This window comes from Dasypus novemcinctus, chromosome 12, assembly GCF_030445035.2.
Source record: "Dasypus novemcinctus isolate mDasNov1 chromosome 12, mDasNov1.1.hap2, whole genome shotgun sequence".
Classification (NCBI taxonomy): domain Eukaryota; kingdom Metazoa; phylum Chordata; class Mammalia; order Cingulata; family Dasypodidae; genus Dasypus; species Dasypus novemcinctus.
The window spans coordinates 60,420,363-60,438,471 of record NC_080684.1 but is presented as its reverse complement, the minus strand read 5'-3'; the positions used below and the strand labels follow the sequence as shown (position 1 = coordinate 60,438,471).

Sequence of the window (18,109 nt, the reverse complement as noted above, 5' to 3'; positions counted from 1 at the left end):
GACAAACTGATCAATTTTAAGTTTCAGAAAGCAATATATTTGATGCCTTCTTTATAATGAAGAAAAGATATCCATGCACTGGAAAGGAAGATACTAAGAAGTAAGTGTTTGGCAAATTCACATCATATATCAACATAATATTGATGCTTGCAAAAAAATACAACCAAAAAGTTATACCAGTTTTAATTTCACAGTTAAAAGCATTATAAACAATTCTTTAAAGTCTTGGTAAAGTGCAAGCTAAAATAATAGAAAAATGTATTAGATTGTCACATTTCTACAGATTGCTACTCAAAGGCAATAAATGTATGGTACCAAAAAGGAGAGGCTTCTGCCAGTAGAGAAAATGCAAGGGCCATTGCAACATTCTTCATACCATTGGGGCCACAAAGGCAAAAACAATTAAAAAGACCATAACAGAGGTAGCCAAGATAGCATCAGAGTAAGAGGCTCCTAGAGTCAGCCTGTGAAACAAGGCAGTTGGTGGACACAGCTACCTAAAGCACCTGTTGGAGGACCTAGGAGACCAGAGGAGTATCCTGCAACATCTGTGAGAGTGTGGAAGGAGGAGACTGCCCATCTGCACAGAGGAATCATGAGTAGAGCCCTGCATGCCACGGAGGTTGGTACTGTGGCATACAAGCCACCTCGGGAGCTATTCTGTGGAGTTAGAAGTTCCATTTCCCCCAATTGAAACAGGAGGAAAACATGGTGTGGCACCAACTTCAGCTACTGATTAGTGGATTCAGCAGGCTGAAGAAGAATCCTATAGGAACAATTGAACTTTGAGCCTGTCCAGGTCAGAGGGAAGCCAGTGGCCACCATTTGACTCTGCCTAGCAAGCCAGATGTGGAAATGCCAATGAAAAATTACAATCCATACCAAGAAACAAGAAGAGATGGCCCAATTAAAGGAACAAGATAGCCTGCAGATGACATAAAGGAGTTGAGACAACTAATCTTAGATGTTCAAACAAATCTCCTTAATAAATTCAATGACATGGCTAAAGAGATTAAGGATATTAAGAAGACACTGGAGGTACACAAAGAAGAATTTGAAAGCATACATAGAAAAATTGCAGTCTTATGGGAATGAAAGGTGCAATAAATGAAATAAAAAATACACTGGAGGCATATAAGAGCAGATTTGATGAAGCAGAAGAAAGGATTGGCGAGCTCAAAGTCAGAGCCTCCAAAAGCAAACAAACAAAAGAACAGATGAGGAAAAGAATGGAAAAAATTGAACAGGACCTCAGGGAACTAAATGATGGTAAGAGACGTGCAAACATATGTGTCATGGGTGTCCCAGAAGAGAAGAGAGGGGAAAAGGGATAGAAGGAATATTTGAAGAAATAATGGTGGAAAATTTTCCAACCCTATTGAAGGACATAGATATTCATGTCCAAGAAGCACAACATACTCCCATATGAATAAATCCAAATAGACCATGTCCAAGACACATACTAATCAGAATGTAAAATGCCAGAGATAAAGAGAATTCTGAGAGCAGCAAGTGAAAAACAATGCATAACATATAAGGGATATCCCATAAAATTAAGTGCCAATTTCTCATCAGAAACCATGGAGGCAAGAAGGCAGTGGTGTGATATATTTAAGATACTGCAGGAGAAAAACTATCAGCCAAAGATTTTACACCCAGCAAGATTATCTTTTAAAAATGAGGATGAGATTAGAATATTTATATTTATATTTAGATAAACAGAAACTGAGAGAGTCTATAACAAAAAGACCAGCTTTTCAGGAAATACTAAAGTGAGTATTACAGGTTGAAAAGACAAGACAGGACAGAGAGGCCTGGAAGAGAGTCTAGAAATGACAACTGTATCAGTAACAGTAACTAAAACTGTCAAATATAAAATGACAGATAAAACACAAAAATCAAAATGGATGAAATAAGAACTGTCTTTACAATAATAACCTTTAATGTTAATGGATTAAACTCCCCAATCAAAAGGCACAGACTGGCAGAATGGATAAGAAAATATAAGCCATCTATATGTTGTCTGCAAGAGACTCAGCTTAGACCCAAGGATACCAGTAAATTGAAAGTGAAAGGTTGGGAAAAGATATTTCATACATGCAGCAACCAAAAAAAAAAGCTGGGGTATTTACACTTAAATCAGATGATATATACTTTAAAAGCAAAATTGTTATTAAAGACAAGGAAGAACATTACATCTTAATGAAAGGGATGATTCAGCAGGAAGAAATAACAATCATAAATATATATACACCAAACCAGGATGCCGCAAGATACATGAGGGAAACGCTGGCAAAACTGAAGGGAGAAATAGACATCTCTACAATAATAGTTGGAGACTTCAATACACCACACTCAGCATTAGACAGAACATCTGGGCAGAAGATCAATAAAGAAAAAGAAAGCTTGCATAATATGATAAATGAACTAAACCTAATAGATATATACAGAACATTGCACCCCAAAACAGCAGGATATACATTCTTTTCAACTGCTCATGGATCTTTCTCTAGGAGAGACCATATCTTGGGACACAAAGCAGATCTCAATAAATTTTAAAAAATCATGATTATACAAAACACTTTATCTGATCATAATCAAATAAACCTGGAAATCAACAAGTGGCAAATAAAGTGAAAATTCACATATATATGGAGATTAAACAACACAGTCTTAAATAATCAATGGGTCAAAGAAGAAATTTCAAGAGAAATCAATATCTATCTCGAGACAAATAACAATGAGAATACAACATATCAGAACCTATGGGATGCTGCAAAGGCAGTGTTGAGAGGAAAATTTATAGCCCTCAATGCTTACATTAAAAAGAAGCTAAAATCAAGGACCTCTCTGTACAACTGGAGGAACTAGAAAAAGAACAGCAAGTTAACAAAGATCAGAGCAGAAATAAATGAAACTGAGAAAAAAAAAAAAAAGAGGAAATTAACAAAACCATAAGTTGGTTCTTCAAGAAGATTAACAAAATAGACAAACCCGTAGCTAGCCTGAGTAAGGAAAAAAAGAGAGAAGATGCAAATAAATGAAATAAAAAATGAAAAGGGGAACCTTACTACTGACAGAAATAAGAGATATCATAAGAGGATACTATGAACAACTTTATGCTAAAAAACTAGACAATGTAGATGAAATGGATAAATTCCTAGGAATGTACAAACAACCTACACAGACATTAGAAGACACAGAAGACCTCAACAAACCAATCACAAGTAAGGAGATTGAAATAGTCATCAAACAGCTCCACAAAATGAAAAGCCCAGGACCAAATGGTTTCACAAGTGAATTCTATCAAGCATTCAAAGAAGATTTAATACCAATCTTTACCCAAGCTCTTCTAAAAAAATTGAACAAGAAGGAATGCTACCAAACACATTCTATGTAACCAATAATACCCTAAAAACAAAGCCAAACAAAGATATTACAAAAAAAGAAAATTACAGACCCATTTCTCTAATGAATACAGATGTAAAAATCCTCAATAAAATACTTGCTAATCGAGTCCAGTAACACATTAAAAGAATTATCCATCATGATCAAGTGGGTTTCATACTGGGCATGCAAGACTGAACAACACAAGAACATCAATCAGCACAATACATCAAATTAATAAATCAAAGAAGAAAAATCACATCTTATCAATTGACACAGAAAAGGCATTTGACCAAATGCAGCATCCTTTCTTGATAAAATAGTAAAAAAAATAGGAATTGAAGGAAACTTTCTCAACATGATAAAGGCCATATATGAAAAATCCACAACTAACATTGTACTCAGTGGTGAAAAAATAAAAAAATTTCCTGTTAGATCAGGGAGAAGATAAAAGTGTGCACTGTCACCACTGTTGTTCAATATAGTGCTAGAGGTTCTAGCAAGAGCAATCAAGCAAGAAATAAAATAAAAGGCACCCAAATTAGAAAGGAAGAATTAAAATTTTCACTATTCACAGATGATATGATTGTATATCTAGAAAGTCCTGAAAAACCTACAATAAAGCTGTTAGAGCTAACACATGATTTCAGTAGAGTGTGAGGATACAAGATCAATATGCAAAAATCAGTAGTGTTTCTATACACTAATAATGACAATCTGAGGAGGAAGTCAGGGAAAAAAAATCCATTTACAGTAACAACTAAAAGAATCAAATATTTAGGAATAAACTTAACCAAGGATGCAAAGCACTTGTATTCAGAAAATTATAATGCATTGCTAAAAAAAATTTTAAAAGACCTACATAATTGGAAGAACATTCCATGCTCATGGTTTGGAAGACTAAATATCTTTAAGATGTCAATTCTACCCAAATTGATATACAGATTCAATGCAATCCCAATAAAAATTCCACCAGCATTTTTTAAGCAAATGGGAAACATAATTATCAAATTTATCTAGAAGGGTAAGAAGCCCCAAATAGCCACAAACATCTTAAAAAGGGAAAGTGAAGTTGGAAGACTCTCACTTCCAAACTTTAAATCATATTACGTAGCTACAGTGTAAAATCAGCATGGTATTGGCATAAAGATAGACACATAGACCAATGACACTGAACTGATGGTTCAGAAACAGACCCTCGCATCTATGGCCAAGTGATTTTTGACAAGTCTGTCAAGTCCTTCCAGCTGGGGAGAACAGTTTATTCAACAAATGTTGTTGGGAGAACTGGATATCCATAGCCAAAGACCCCTACCTCATACCTTATACAAAAATTAACTCAAAATGGATCAAAGACCTAAATATAAAAGCAAGTACAATAAGACTCCTAAAAGAAAATGTAGGGAGACCTCTTCAAGACCTGGCAGTAGATGGTGGATTCTTAAACCTTACACCAAAAGCATGAGCAACAAAAGAAAACACGGATAAATGGAATCTCCTCAAACTTAAACATTTCTGTGTTTCAAAGGACTTCATCAAGAAGATGAAAAGGCAGCCCAGTTGATGGGAGAAAATATTTGGAAACCACTTATCCTATAAGGCTTTGATTTCCATTCTATATAAAAAGATCATACAACTCAACAATAAAAGAGCAAGCAATCCAATAAAAAATGGGCAAAAGATTTAAATAGACATTTCTCCAAAGAGGAAATACAAATGGCCAAAAAGCACATGAAAAAATGTTCCATATCACTAGTTATTAGGGAAATGCAAATTAAAACAACAATGAGATAACATCTAACACCACATAGAATGGTCATTATTAAGAAAACAGACAACAAAAAGTGCTGGAGAGGATATAGAGAAATAGGAACAGTTCTTCACTGTTGGTGGGAGTGAAAATGGTGCAGCCTTTGTGGAAGACAGTTTGGTGGTTCCTTAGGAAGCTAAATATAGAACTGCCATATCATCCAGCAATTTCTCTACAAGGAATATATCCAGAAGAACTAAAAACTATGACACGAACAGACATCTCCATACCAACATTCATAGTGTTGTTCACAATTGCCAAAAGATGGAAACCACCCAAGTGAATTGCCAAAAGATGGAATCCACGAATAAATGGATAAATGTGGTATATACATATGATGAAATACTATGTCACAGTAAGAAGAAATGAAATGGGGATATATGTGATAACATGGATAAGTCTTTAAGACATTATACTAAGTGAAGTAAGCCAGACACAAAAGGACAAATATTGCATGATCTCATTAATATGCACTAAATACAGATAATAAACACATGGACTTAAAACCTAGAGTATAGGTTATTAGGAGATAGAGGAGGGTTGAGAAGAACTATGGATGCTTAACGTATGTAGAAGTTTTCATTAACTTGACTGTAAAAGTGTGGAGATGGATAGAGTTGACGGTAACACATTATAGTGAGTAGCAAATTGTTTATAATTGGGATTGTGACTGAAAAAGTTAGTCTGGGGAAGTAAATGTCAAGAGAAAGAAAGCTAAAGTATAATCTAGGGACTGAATAACACAGGGAACCCAGAGACAGTTGCGAAATGTGGTTAAGGGTACAAATGCAGGAGTCCTTCTGCAAGCTAGAGAAGATGTACATTACTATTGCAGGGTGATGGGAATATGGAGAAACATGGGAAAACTACAATTGGTGTGACCTATAGACTATGGTTAACAGCAATACTATAATATTCTTGCATCAATGCCAAAGCTGTACTGTGTTGATAACGGAGGTGTATGGAAAAAGTGTGCCAAATGTATGCTATGGACCATGATTGGTGGTAATAATCTGATGATATTGTCTCATAATCTGTAACAAATGTTCTACCAGGGTGTGGGGTTGTATGGGAAATCTAAACATCTGTATGATTGTTTTGCAAGTTCACAGTATCTGTAACAAAAATATATTTTTAAAAAATAGCATGAGTTTGGGAGAAAATACACTAAATATAAGACAAGGACTATAGTTGGTAGTAATATTTTGATGATGCTCTTGCATTGTTTGTAACAAATGTTTCACAACAATGCCAAGAGTTGGTGGAGGGGTGATGTATGAGACCCCTGTGTGATGTTATGGATGTTTATTTTGTAAGTTCACAATCTTTACTATACACTTATGGTTTATGTGTGTTCATGCATGAATGATATACTTCAATAAAAATTAAAAATTAATAAAAAAGACCATAACAGTTGAGCTGTGGAACTTGGAGTATGAGTTGTTACAGGAAAAATAAATAATCATTTATCTTTAAAGAAGAATAAGCAAATATGCAAGCATAGCAGAAACAGGCAAGGAAGACAGAATCATCTAGGGACCCATGAGCTGACCTTTGCAGCTGTAGACCTGGCCAGCTCTGGAAGCTCTACCATGTGAACAAGCCAACAGGAGTGTCTACAGTCGTCAGCAGTCAGGCATCTTCTCCAAGAAGGAAACAGCTGGAGGCCAGAGCCGGCAAATCCACTCTATTGACATCTGCTGCTAGGCTGCTATTGTAGGGATCCTTTTGTTAATTTTTGTTATTCAGGCAATTCAGTAGAGATCATGTGTCAGCCTGATTTCTTCTTATAATTCTAGGCACTTGAGAACAGCCCATGATTTATTTGCTATTCACTAGCAATGTTAATTTAATACTTAAATCAAACCCTAGTATTCTACTTATAAATTGAGTTTAAGTCAACTATTCTCTCCCCCATCACCCCTGCCTCAATCCCAGTGGAAGTTGTTATTTGCTGCACTTTAGTTTATTGGTTTAGAGTAAATCTTCTCAAATCAGACAGCATCAGTTTGAATCCACCTTGTACCACACTCTAGTAGTGGAATACTGGCAAGTAACTTAATATCTCTGAGCCTCAGTTTCCTGATCTGTAAAACAGAGACAAGTATAACCTATATTAGAAGGCTATTTTGAGGATCAAATGAGCACTCCAAATAAAGTGGCCTGGTACTGAACTTAAATGACTCTTCTATAATTGTAGTTATTGTTTGCTATGACTTCTAAATATCCTTGCCAGAGTAATTTTTTCTTCCCCATATTCTATCTAATAAAGTCTGATTCCATGTTACCCAACTCTGTTCCTTTCCATAAATATTCTCTTCCAAATATAATGGTTTACTCCCTGGGAATTCTTGTATGAAACCTTTTCTTTAAATATAAAAGAGTTTTATTCTCTACTATACCTGAGTCTTATCTCCCATTAAATTCCAGCTCCTTACTAAAGCCGTTTCTGAATTCTCCATCCAAATAGAACAAGTCTCAATTAGAAAATATTGTGGAAAGATTTTCGCTCAGTAGCACTTACTAAGCACATAATATATTTGCTTGTTTATATTGCTACTTGGGTTTTTAAAAAACATTAAATTTACCTAAAGCTGTTGAGCATCTTCTGTTTCCAAAGATAGCGCTAGCATAATATGACCAAAACAGTAAGAAATAATCCCTACCCTGATCGCTCTTATAACTAGTGGAGTGATTTTCCTACATTAAACATGTACATAAATGCCACTACTCTTTCAAGAGGTTTCTTTAGCTCTCCCTAACTGAACGTAAACTCTCCTTCCTTTTAACCTCCACACCCATTTGTTTATACTTTCCTTTTACTTTTGAAATGAGTCTTGTGGGTGAGATTTGAAGGATAGTTTATACCTAGAAAAAATACTGCAACTATATCATGGGAGACAGAGAGTAGAATGTGAAAAAGGGAGAAAGGCCAAGTATTATACTTGGATTTGAAATCTGGATTTTGGTACTCAGCAGTCTGATTGTGAGTGTCTCCTACTCTCTCCAAGCCCCACTTCATGTCTGTGTAACATGTGGGTAATAATGCCTTCCTTGAAATGTGAGCTGAGCATTGTGTGATAAATTTCTTTTTATAATATTGAAAAATTATTTTGAGTTTATATAAATAGTTCAGGAGGCAAGGTGTGAATGGTCCCAAAACTGGGGAGTTAGAAATGAGAGTAGGGGTAAAAGAGGTGACAGACCATGGTGGAAGGAGGCTAATAATTGAGGAGTGATTGCTAGTGAGGAACTTCCATGTACAGAGATGTCTAATGCTAAATTGCATATAGTTGGCTGAGCTGTGGCAAAAGAGGACCTTCTTTCCCAACCCATTATTCCTAGATTCTTAAGGAATATTTCCAAGGCAAAGTGACTCTGCTCGCCTTTTGGATGAATGCCCAGGCAGAAAGGAAGAATAAAGCCATAAGAGAAGCAATATTAGAAAACTCAAAAAAAAAAGGTAAGAAATCAGACCAAGAGGTAACTAGGGAAATTATAAACCCTTGAGATATGTGGAGTCTGGAACAAATGTGAGTCTCTATGCAGTCTAGATAACTTGGGTTATCCTTGCAGGAGACATCTGAGATATAGTGGACAGATGGAGCTATGATTGAGAAAGTGGAAAATGTGGAGGAGAAAGATGAGAAGGTAACAGTAATTGATATACAGTCTGCCTGGATAAAAAAATTTATAAGGTATAAGAAGTTATTAACGTTTTTTGATTAAGCAGGATGGTGAATGTGCTGGACAGATGACAGTTAAGGGACAGAGAAGAGAGGAGATCAATTTAGAATTATTACAATAATTTAAAGAAAATGTAGCAAGGACCAATGAATGCGTGCTGGCAATGAGGATGTATAGAAGGGGATATATCCAATATATAATTCAGAACTGAAATCTACAATTTTTAGCAAATTGAGGGATATGAGGAAAGGATATATATCACCAAATATTAGCCTAGGGAATTTGAGATTGGATGAGTGGAATGGTGGTATTCACACTAATCAAAAACAGGGATAGAGAAGGAAATGCTGGATTGAGGACACACTTCTGATGTTGTCATACATAGACTTGTTCTAACAAGACTGTAAGGCTGTTTGGTGCAGGGACTAGCAAAGTACCCCACATAAATGTTTCTTAATGAGTCATATATTGTGGATATTATCCATTCCTTCTTCTACCTTAGAAATAGCTGAGTTTAGCTGGACATATGACTTCCAGGAATAAACACTATATTTTCTAGTGTCCATTGCAGCTACATGGTCTTGGGACTATATACAAACCAATGAGATGTGGAAAATTCCTTAATGAAACAGGGTGCATCTTTTTAATCTCCTTTCTCCTTCTTGCTAATAATGGAGCTCAGTTATCCATACAAGACTTTAGGAGAATACAAAAATGAATGACACTGGGTAACATAGAGAGTCTGGTTCCCTGACAATTTCATGTAGTCACTCTATCGGCCAGGGACTGCTTACCTCTAGCTCTTTACATCAAAAAGAAATAAAATTTTGTTAAGCTATTTTATTTTACTCTTTGCAGTCAAATCTAAGTCTGTCTAACAAAACTACCTTGACTATTTTTCCTATTTTCTTCAGTTTTTTTTTTTCAAGTTTACAAAAATCTCTATATTTTTTCTAACATTTTGAAATATTCCAAAATGCTGACCAGGCATACTTTACATTTGAAAAAGGTTTTAATCTGATAAGTGGCATGGTAAAAACATTCCTATAAGTACAACATTGCTTACCACAGAGACTTATTGGAATATCATATGTTTGATTGATATGTTTGCTAACCAAGGAGATCAACCAAAATTCTATTGAAAACAGTACTCATAGTGGTCAAGTCTTGGGCCAAGGCCATTTAGCAAAGGAGAAGTTTGACTAAACCTTCAGAAATGACAGCCATGGTCACCAAACAAAATGAGTTTATCTGTTCTTTCCAGATAAACCAGGCAAGTCATTGGAGTACGAAGAACAATAGAAAATAATTTTATGTATAGAAAGTTAAAGATTTTAAAAGGTTTTTTTGGTTAGTAATGCACACTTTCTTACTTTTACCCTGAATTGCTCACTTTGGACTGAGAACCATAAGATTAAAATCAAATACTTTTTAAACAGATATTTCTTACTGAAGACAATCAATGCTTTCTTAACACACAAAAGGAATAATAAAATATCATAAATCAAAGGACTAAAAAAGATGTCAGTAAGAAGTAAAACAGTAGGGTTTCAATTTACAAGTGAAAATCCAAACAAATGAACAGTATCAAGGAAAATTATATTTCATTTTTCCTCACATGGCAACAAATTAAGACACCTAGGAAGTAAATTTTCTAACATAGATTGTTTAAACTGCAAATGGCATTCTGAGAAAAGTGATGGCATCTATATGGGTTAATACAAATAAACCTTTCTTTATATTGTAATATGTTTGGAAAATAGGTGCCCTCTTTTCACATCTGTGATTGGTTATGCTTATCAGTATTATAGTGATATCTAGGACTAATAGGTACTTCACCAACAAGTAGTGCCAAGTGATTCCAAAATAAGCATATTCAGATAATTTTGTTCATGACTTTCGCATCAACAATAAACTATAAACACAGATTTTACATAGACCAAGTATTCAGCTTTTCAGCTGTTCAAACGACATAATTTCTAACACCAGTGTTCTTCTACTAGTCCCCATTTCACAGCATGCTTTCTATTTTGCCTAAAAGAAAATTTGCATGAGCCATCTAAGTCTGTAGGTAACTTTCACCACTAACCTTACTGTCTTCTGTCTCCTTGGCTTTTCCTTGCAGGGCTTTCTCCTCTCCAAATTCACAGGTTGATTTTAATGTGATCTGACAAGAAAGCATTGAGCTTTCTGTTCCAGGCAGTTCCAAAGGTCTCGAAGAACAGTGCTGTGACCCAGTGGTGCCAAGATTTGGTATCGGAAGAGCAGTATGAACAGGCTTTGACCCAACAGCTGGCTGCCTCAGTTTTGAGGCAACCCCAAGTACAGGCATAACTTCTATAAAAGTATCTTCTTGCTGCCAAAGAAAATGCTTCAAACCTCAGTCTGGTAGACTCCAACTTTAGTATTTCCAGAGCAAAAACTTTAAACAAAACTAGCAGTCATCCTCCTTTTTTTTTTTTTTTTAAGCTAATAATATTACTTTCAGGAAAAGGCGAAACTTCCCTTCATCTTTATTTAAGTATCTTTTTTGCTGGCTCAGATTCACATTCTCTCTCTCTCTCTCTCTCTCTGTCTCTCTCTCTCTCTCTCTCTCTCTCGGCAGTGATTCAGTGTCTGAAATACTAAATACTCCTTTGGGGAGTAAACTTTTCTTGAAGGTAACTGCTATAAAGTTCTTTCTCTGGGATTGGAGCTCCTAGTTTTGCTTTTTCTTCTCACTACAGCAGTCTGAGTCTGATCATTAAGATTAAAAAAGAGAGAGAGAAAAAACAAACAAAAGGAAAGCCCTTAGTCCAACTGTCAAAGAAACCAGTAGACCACAACAGTGGAAGGACAGGAGTTCTTCCTGACTTTAGAAATAACCAGCCTACATTTTTTTAAAAAAGAAAATCCTATTTCCCCTCAGCTTTAAAAAAAATCAAAAAGAGAGAAATGGACACGATTAATGGCCAAAACAAACAGCTGTTGGAAGAACTTTTAGCCCGGAAACAATCTCAGCAATGAAGCTGTTTGTCTGATTTCCAGCTATTTTTCACTCCTGACAGCCATGAGCCAGGGTGTTTATTCTGTTTCATCCCATGAAATCAGGTCGAATTCATACAATAGTGCAACTAGCTAACACTGCTAAATCATTCAGCAGACAATGCCTGTGCCTAGGTTATGAAAATACAGCAAATACTTAGAGCAGGACACCAGACATACAGTAATCAGTGTTTCTAAATTTAATAATGATAATGATAAAAATAGTCACAGCCAATACTTACGTGGAAAGCACTGCATAGCAGTTACTAACCAAGCATTTTCTATGCAAGATAACATTTAATCATTGGAATTACTCAATGAATAGCATATTCACTTTCTTCACTTTATAGAAAGGATAACTAAGACTGTGATACACAGAGTAATTTGACCAAGAATTATTTACTTAACTTTAAAAACCATTTAAAATAATAGTAGATCAATATGATTAAGTCTGCTTTGAAATCCTAAGCTTCTAAAAACTATCCAAAGATCAATGACTACTCCTATTCATAAAATTATTATAATTAGATTTTGTTCTGTTTTTGGTAAAAGCATGTCAGGACCTAGAAGAAAAGCAAGGGGTAAATTTGTAAGAAAACTCTAAGGTACACACATCACTGTACTGGAAGTAATTACATGTAGATGATGGATACAGAGAGAAGTTTCTCCATTACTTAGTAAAACTCACTTTTACGTGACAGTTTTGAGATTTCAATAGCAATTTCTCTATCTAACAAAAAGAATTATTTTGATTTTACATTTATTATGTTTCTGTTAAAGAATTCTGCAAGGCATAGACAGATTTACTCTTATATTTCCCTTTATTTTCTTTAGAAAATATGTTGGGTTTATCAAATATGGTAAGAAGTTGCAAAAGTGTAAGGGGAGTTCCCTGAAAAAAAAAAGAGCGGCCACTTACATAAACTTGGTAAATGGTGACGATTATCAACATCATAACAATTATTATGGAAAACGTCTCACTATAGTAAATAAATTATTTCTTTTGGCTACTGTTTCCACCCTCTATAGACTACTGTGTACTTTTAGGTAGGAAGTAGTAAATCAGAGATAAAAGATAATTTATGGTTCAATCAAATTGAAAAATAGTATTTACATTCAATAATGTCTTTTATTTTGAAACATTGTTTGTATATTAGACAATATCATCTCACTAGGTTTGAAATATAGGGTTGGAAATAGTAGCCACTCTTGACTAATGATATGAAATCACACCAACCAGCAAGGGCAAGAAAAATCAATTAACTTATTACAGAGGATTTACTCTGTGCCGCTAGCTATCATCTCCTTTCATCCTAAAACAACTTATCACTATTTTGAGAAGTGGGAGACAAAGGCACTGAGAAATTATTTGATAAGTAATTGGCTTAAAGTCATACTTACTATGTAAAATACGCTATGAAGCTCAAAATAAGGTACTTAGCTGGATGTTTGTTTTTGTTTTCCTATTTCCTGTTTTGTTTTCTTTTTTTCCTTCATCCTTCATCCAGGTACTGGCGGGAAGGCTGGCTGTGAGGTTAATAAGGGCTCTGTGTGGGGGCTGTGCGTCTCTTCATGAATAACCTGGGCTGTGATTGTCAAACAATAACTGCAGCCCCACCTTTCGTAACCATGCCAACCACTCCAGTCCCGGAAAGCCAATTAAGCGACATAGGCTCTATAGACTTTATTCAGGGAGAATGCAAACTAAATATGTTAATTCAAGCTTATGGGGAATGTGGGGAATATGTGTTAATTCAAGTTTATCTAGTACTCAAACAAAGCACCATTTAACTCCTCACTCCTACATCCTCTGTATAAAAGGAACCCAAAAATCCTATTTGTGGTTCGGGTTTTTAAACAGAAAAGTTCCCCAGCCTATCTGGTCATTAATAAATTTTCCTTCCCAAAATTATTACCGAGTTCTGGCCTTCCATATGCGACCATTGAATCTCTCTCCTTCCACAACAAGGTAACTGGTTGGCAGATATAAATACCTGGAGAGGCTGGTAGCCTGGGAGATAGGCCTGTCTTTTTTTAAATCCCAGCCACGTCCCCATTCTCTTGAATACCTGCAGAAAGCGGGATTGTGGGATGATGGATTGGCCAAAACAGGCAGCCTGAAAGGAGACTAGCCAGTCCTGGTAGTCTGAGAGGGAGACCCAGATTTTTTGTTTCCTTTTATTTTGCTTATTTGGTTTTTTTCTTCTCTTCCTTATTTTCATCCTTTCTCCTGTTTTTCTTCTTTTCTTTCTTCTCTTTCCATTTCTCTTGTCTTTTACTTTTTCCTTTATTTTTTCCCTCCCTTTTTATCTTTTATTATTTTACCCTCTTCTTTCTTTTTTTCCTCTTTCCTTCCTCTCATTTTTTAAGTTATTTCTTTTTTCTCTCTCTCTTCTTTTCTTCCTTCCTTTGTCTTTCCCTGTTTTGTCTTTCTTTCTTCTCACTTATCTGGCCTTTATTTTTTTGTTCTGTCTCTTTTTTTACCTTTTTAATTTTTATTTTTGTTTACTATTTTCCCCTCATTTATTTTTTGGTCTATTTTTAAGTTCTTTTTCCTTCCTTCTTTTTAATGTTTTCTTTTCCTTTCTATCCTTTGTTTTCTTTTATTTTGTGGATCTAATATTTTTTCTGTTAACCACAGGCAACTACAAGGATATAGAAAAAGTGGAACCAAGTGATAAAGAAGACCCCTAATACAAAACCATGCATAAATAAAACCTTAGACTAGAGAGAGAACCTAACCAACTGAATAGGCCCCCTCAAGATAAACAGATGCCTAGAAATCAGCAAAAAATTACAAGCCATACTAAAAATAACCTCATGGCCCAGTTTCATGAACAAACTAAAAACCAGGAAGAGATGCACAACATGGAACAACTAATCAAGGATGTCCAAACAAATATCCTTAATCAACTCAATGAAATAAAGGAAGAGATCAAGGATATCAAGAAGAACTGGGAGAACATACAGAAGAAATTATAAACATATATAAAAAGATAATGGATCTTATTGTGATGAAAGACACAAAGCAAGAAATAAAATTACTGCTTCTCCATTTTCTCGCTGTATGAACTTGGAAGTTGCTGTGCTTCAAGTTTTCATTTGTAAAAATGGATAACAGGATTACTGTAAGAATCAAAGAAAATACATATTGTCATTAGAACAGAGCCTGCCATACAGCAACTGCTCTAAATTTTAGCTATTAATGTTATAGGGGATATAACGGTTTTGAAAAATTAGAGAGGTAAGGTCAAGGGGCATAACTGAATTAATTTGGCCAGGACCATAAAGGTTAACATAACTAAACTCAAAGGAAAAATCCTGAACATTAAAATGAGATAAATCACTTGATTTTCTTCCCACCAAAATGAAAAGTAAAAGTGACAATGCTCCTGAAACTCACTGTGTTCTAAAACCACAATAGAAGTTCGGTGAATAATAGAATTCTAACCTGGTTAAATTTTATTATCAGTGAATTTTCAAAATAAATAATTAAGTCACACTAAAGGAGAATTTTCTAACTCACTATTTATTGATGAGTGAGAAAGAGTAAGGGAATTAGAGCAAGAATAACCAACTGCCACAACATTATAGACATGCTTGCCAAAGGACAAATATGATTGGTGAGATAATTCTGATTATTACTAAATAAATACAGGAGAATCATATTTCTATTTTCAACAGCTTGACTGAGGAATAATTTATATAATGAATTAATCAATTTTAGTTTATCAATTCTATGTGACCATCACTATGATCAAGATGTCTTCATTCCCAAAACTTTTCTTATTTCCCTTTGAGGTCAATAACCTCCTTCTACATACGTGCAACTACTACTGTGTTTTCTGGCACTATAATTTTGTCTTTGCTAGAATTTCATATACTTGGAATCATACAGTTGTTTTGTACCTGGTTTCTTTCATTTAGTATAAAGATTTTTATATTTACTCATGTTGTTATGTGTATCAGCTCTTTTCCTCTTTGGCTGAGATGTATTCCATTTGTATGGATACACCATAATTATTTATGCATTCACCAGATTAAGAACATTTAGGTTATTTCCAGTTTAGGGATATTATGAACAAAGCTCTATAAATATTTGCATATAACTCTTTAATATTTATTTTCTTCTCTCATGGATAAATAATTTGGAAACAACTCAGAGCAGTATCGTTGAGTTGACTGTTTAGTATATATTCAATTGCATAAGAAACTGCTAAAATGTTTTCCAAGACACACCATTTGAACTCCTACCAGCAATGAATGAGAGTTGTAGTTACTCCACATCCTTACCAATACAATTAATATTTTCAGTTTTTAATTTTAGCCATTCTAGTGAAGTGCAGTGGTATCTAATTTCAGTTTGTGCAAATTTAAATTTAAAGTGTCTTAAGAAATAATTGATGTTGGTTATCTTTTTATGTGTTTATTGCTGCCAATATATAATTTTTGGTGAAAGGTATATTCAAAACTGTTGCCATTTTTTGTTTATCCTATTATTATTAATAGTCATTCATATATTGTGAATATATTATTTATTACATACATGTTTTGAAAATATTTTCTCCTTGTCAATAGTTTGCCTTGTTGGGAGACAATTCTCCATGGATCCCATCTTTTTGCAGTCTTATAAGCAAATATCCTACAAATACATTTGTTCTGAACTATCTTCTCAAAAATCTTAAGCAGCAAACAGCCTTGGAAGATAGAGGTGGTGTTTTAGTTTGGTGCAAAATGTATACCTGTTTACTGTCCATTATAATAAAGATAATATATCCCTCTGAGAAGAAAAGTTAGACAGTCTTGCTTGCAGTCAATTATAAAAGATTTGGGTTGAACAAGCTCAAGGTTCCTCTCCTGTAACTCTATACCACAGCATCGCCTAGCCCTTATCATGTTACCAGAAGGAAACTGGAGCTTGGAAAACTGGCACAAAAAGATAATGGCACTCCGCCAGCTGCTATCACTGTGCATAATATTCTGTCCTTGGTCTCTTAACAAAGAGTCTCGTATCTTCAGCTAATGTCCATGAACATGTGCCAAGTTACTTCTTAGCTTGCACATAGCATAAAATCTCAGACCCCTCACTGTTCTTGAAATCTTTCTGTTCTCTTAAAATTGCCTTTTGACAAGGTTATTAGGTTTTGCTTTTGTGTATTTTGAAACTCTAATATTGGCTTTATACACATCTAGAGATATATATATTTTTGTTGAACTGACCACATTAATACAGAAGGGGAAGTCCCTTTGTATCTTTGTTAATATTCCTTATTTTAAGTCTACTTTGTATGATAGTTTGATACGTCTTTTGATTAATATTTGGCATAATTTTTCATACCTTTACACTTTTAATCTGTATCTTTATAATTAAAGAATGTCCTATAGGCAGTACATATTTCATCTTGCTCTTTTATTCAGTTTAGTGTTAAACTATTTCCATTTGATTATAATTATAATTGGGTTAAATCTACCATCTTTCAATTTGTTTGTTTGTTCTTTTTTTCTTTTTTATCACCTTTTTCTGCATTCTTTGGTTCAATTTTATTTTTCCTGTTCCTCCTTTCTTTCTAGGAATTCAACTGCACATCTGTAGAGCCACTTGCTTTTGCCCCACATTTTACTAATAACCTGCTATTGTATGTCCTTTTTTACTCTCTGTGCATAATTTTAACTTCGGTTAACTTCTCTTATTAAGTCTTTAAGTTCTGATCTTTATTTCTGCAGTGCCTAATCTGCTGTTAATCTATTCCATCTCTTTTAATTTCAGACACTGTATTTTTCTTCTCTAAAAGTTCCATTTAGTTCTCTTTAATATCTACAATTTTGCTCATCATATTTATGTTTTCTTTTATCTTGTTAAGCATGTGGAATGAATTTACAATAATTAACATAATTCTGTTTTTGTCTTTATTTTTTTAATGTTACATTCAAAAAATATGAGGTCCCCATATATCCCCCACCCTCCTCCCCCCATAACAACAACCTCCTCCATCATCATGAGACATTCATTGCATTTGGTGAATACATCTCTGAGCACCGCTGCACCTCGTGGTCAATGGTCCACACCATAGCCCACACTCTCCCACAGTCCACCCAGTGGGCCATGGGAGGACATACAATGTCCGGTAGCTGTCCCTGCAGCATCACCAGGACAACTCCAAGTCCCGAAAACGCCCCCACATCACATCTCTTCCTCCCACT

The 18,109-nt window shown here is 34.8% G+C and overlaps 1 protein-coding gene across 6 annotated transcripts in view; it reads right to left on the bottom strand.

Annotated features, from left to right (window-relative positions):
- The window catches only part of NAV3 (neuron navigator 3), an 894,692-nt gene that overhangs the window by 365,499 nt on the left and 511,084 nt on the right, over positions 1-18,109 (bottom strand). For 4 of the 6 annotated variants that reach the window (XM_058308465.2, XM_058308466.2, XM_058308467.2 and 1 more), the window contains exon 1: positions 10,974-11,861. The exons of the other annotated variants lie outside the window; for them this stretch is intronic. In XM_058308465.2, the coding sequence (XP_058164448.1) occupies positions 10,974-11,216 (243 nt within the window). In that variant the 5' untranslated portion in view covers positions 11,217-11,861. Of the gene's footprint in view, positions 1-10,973; positions 11,862-18,109 lie in introns of those variants that run through there. 6 annotated transcript variants of the gene reach the window in all.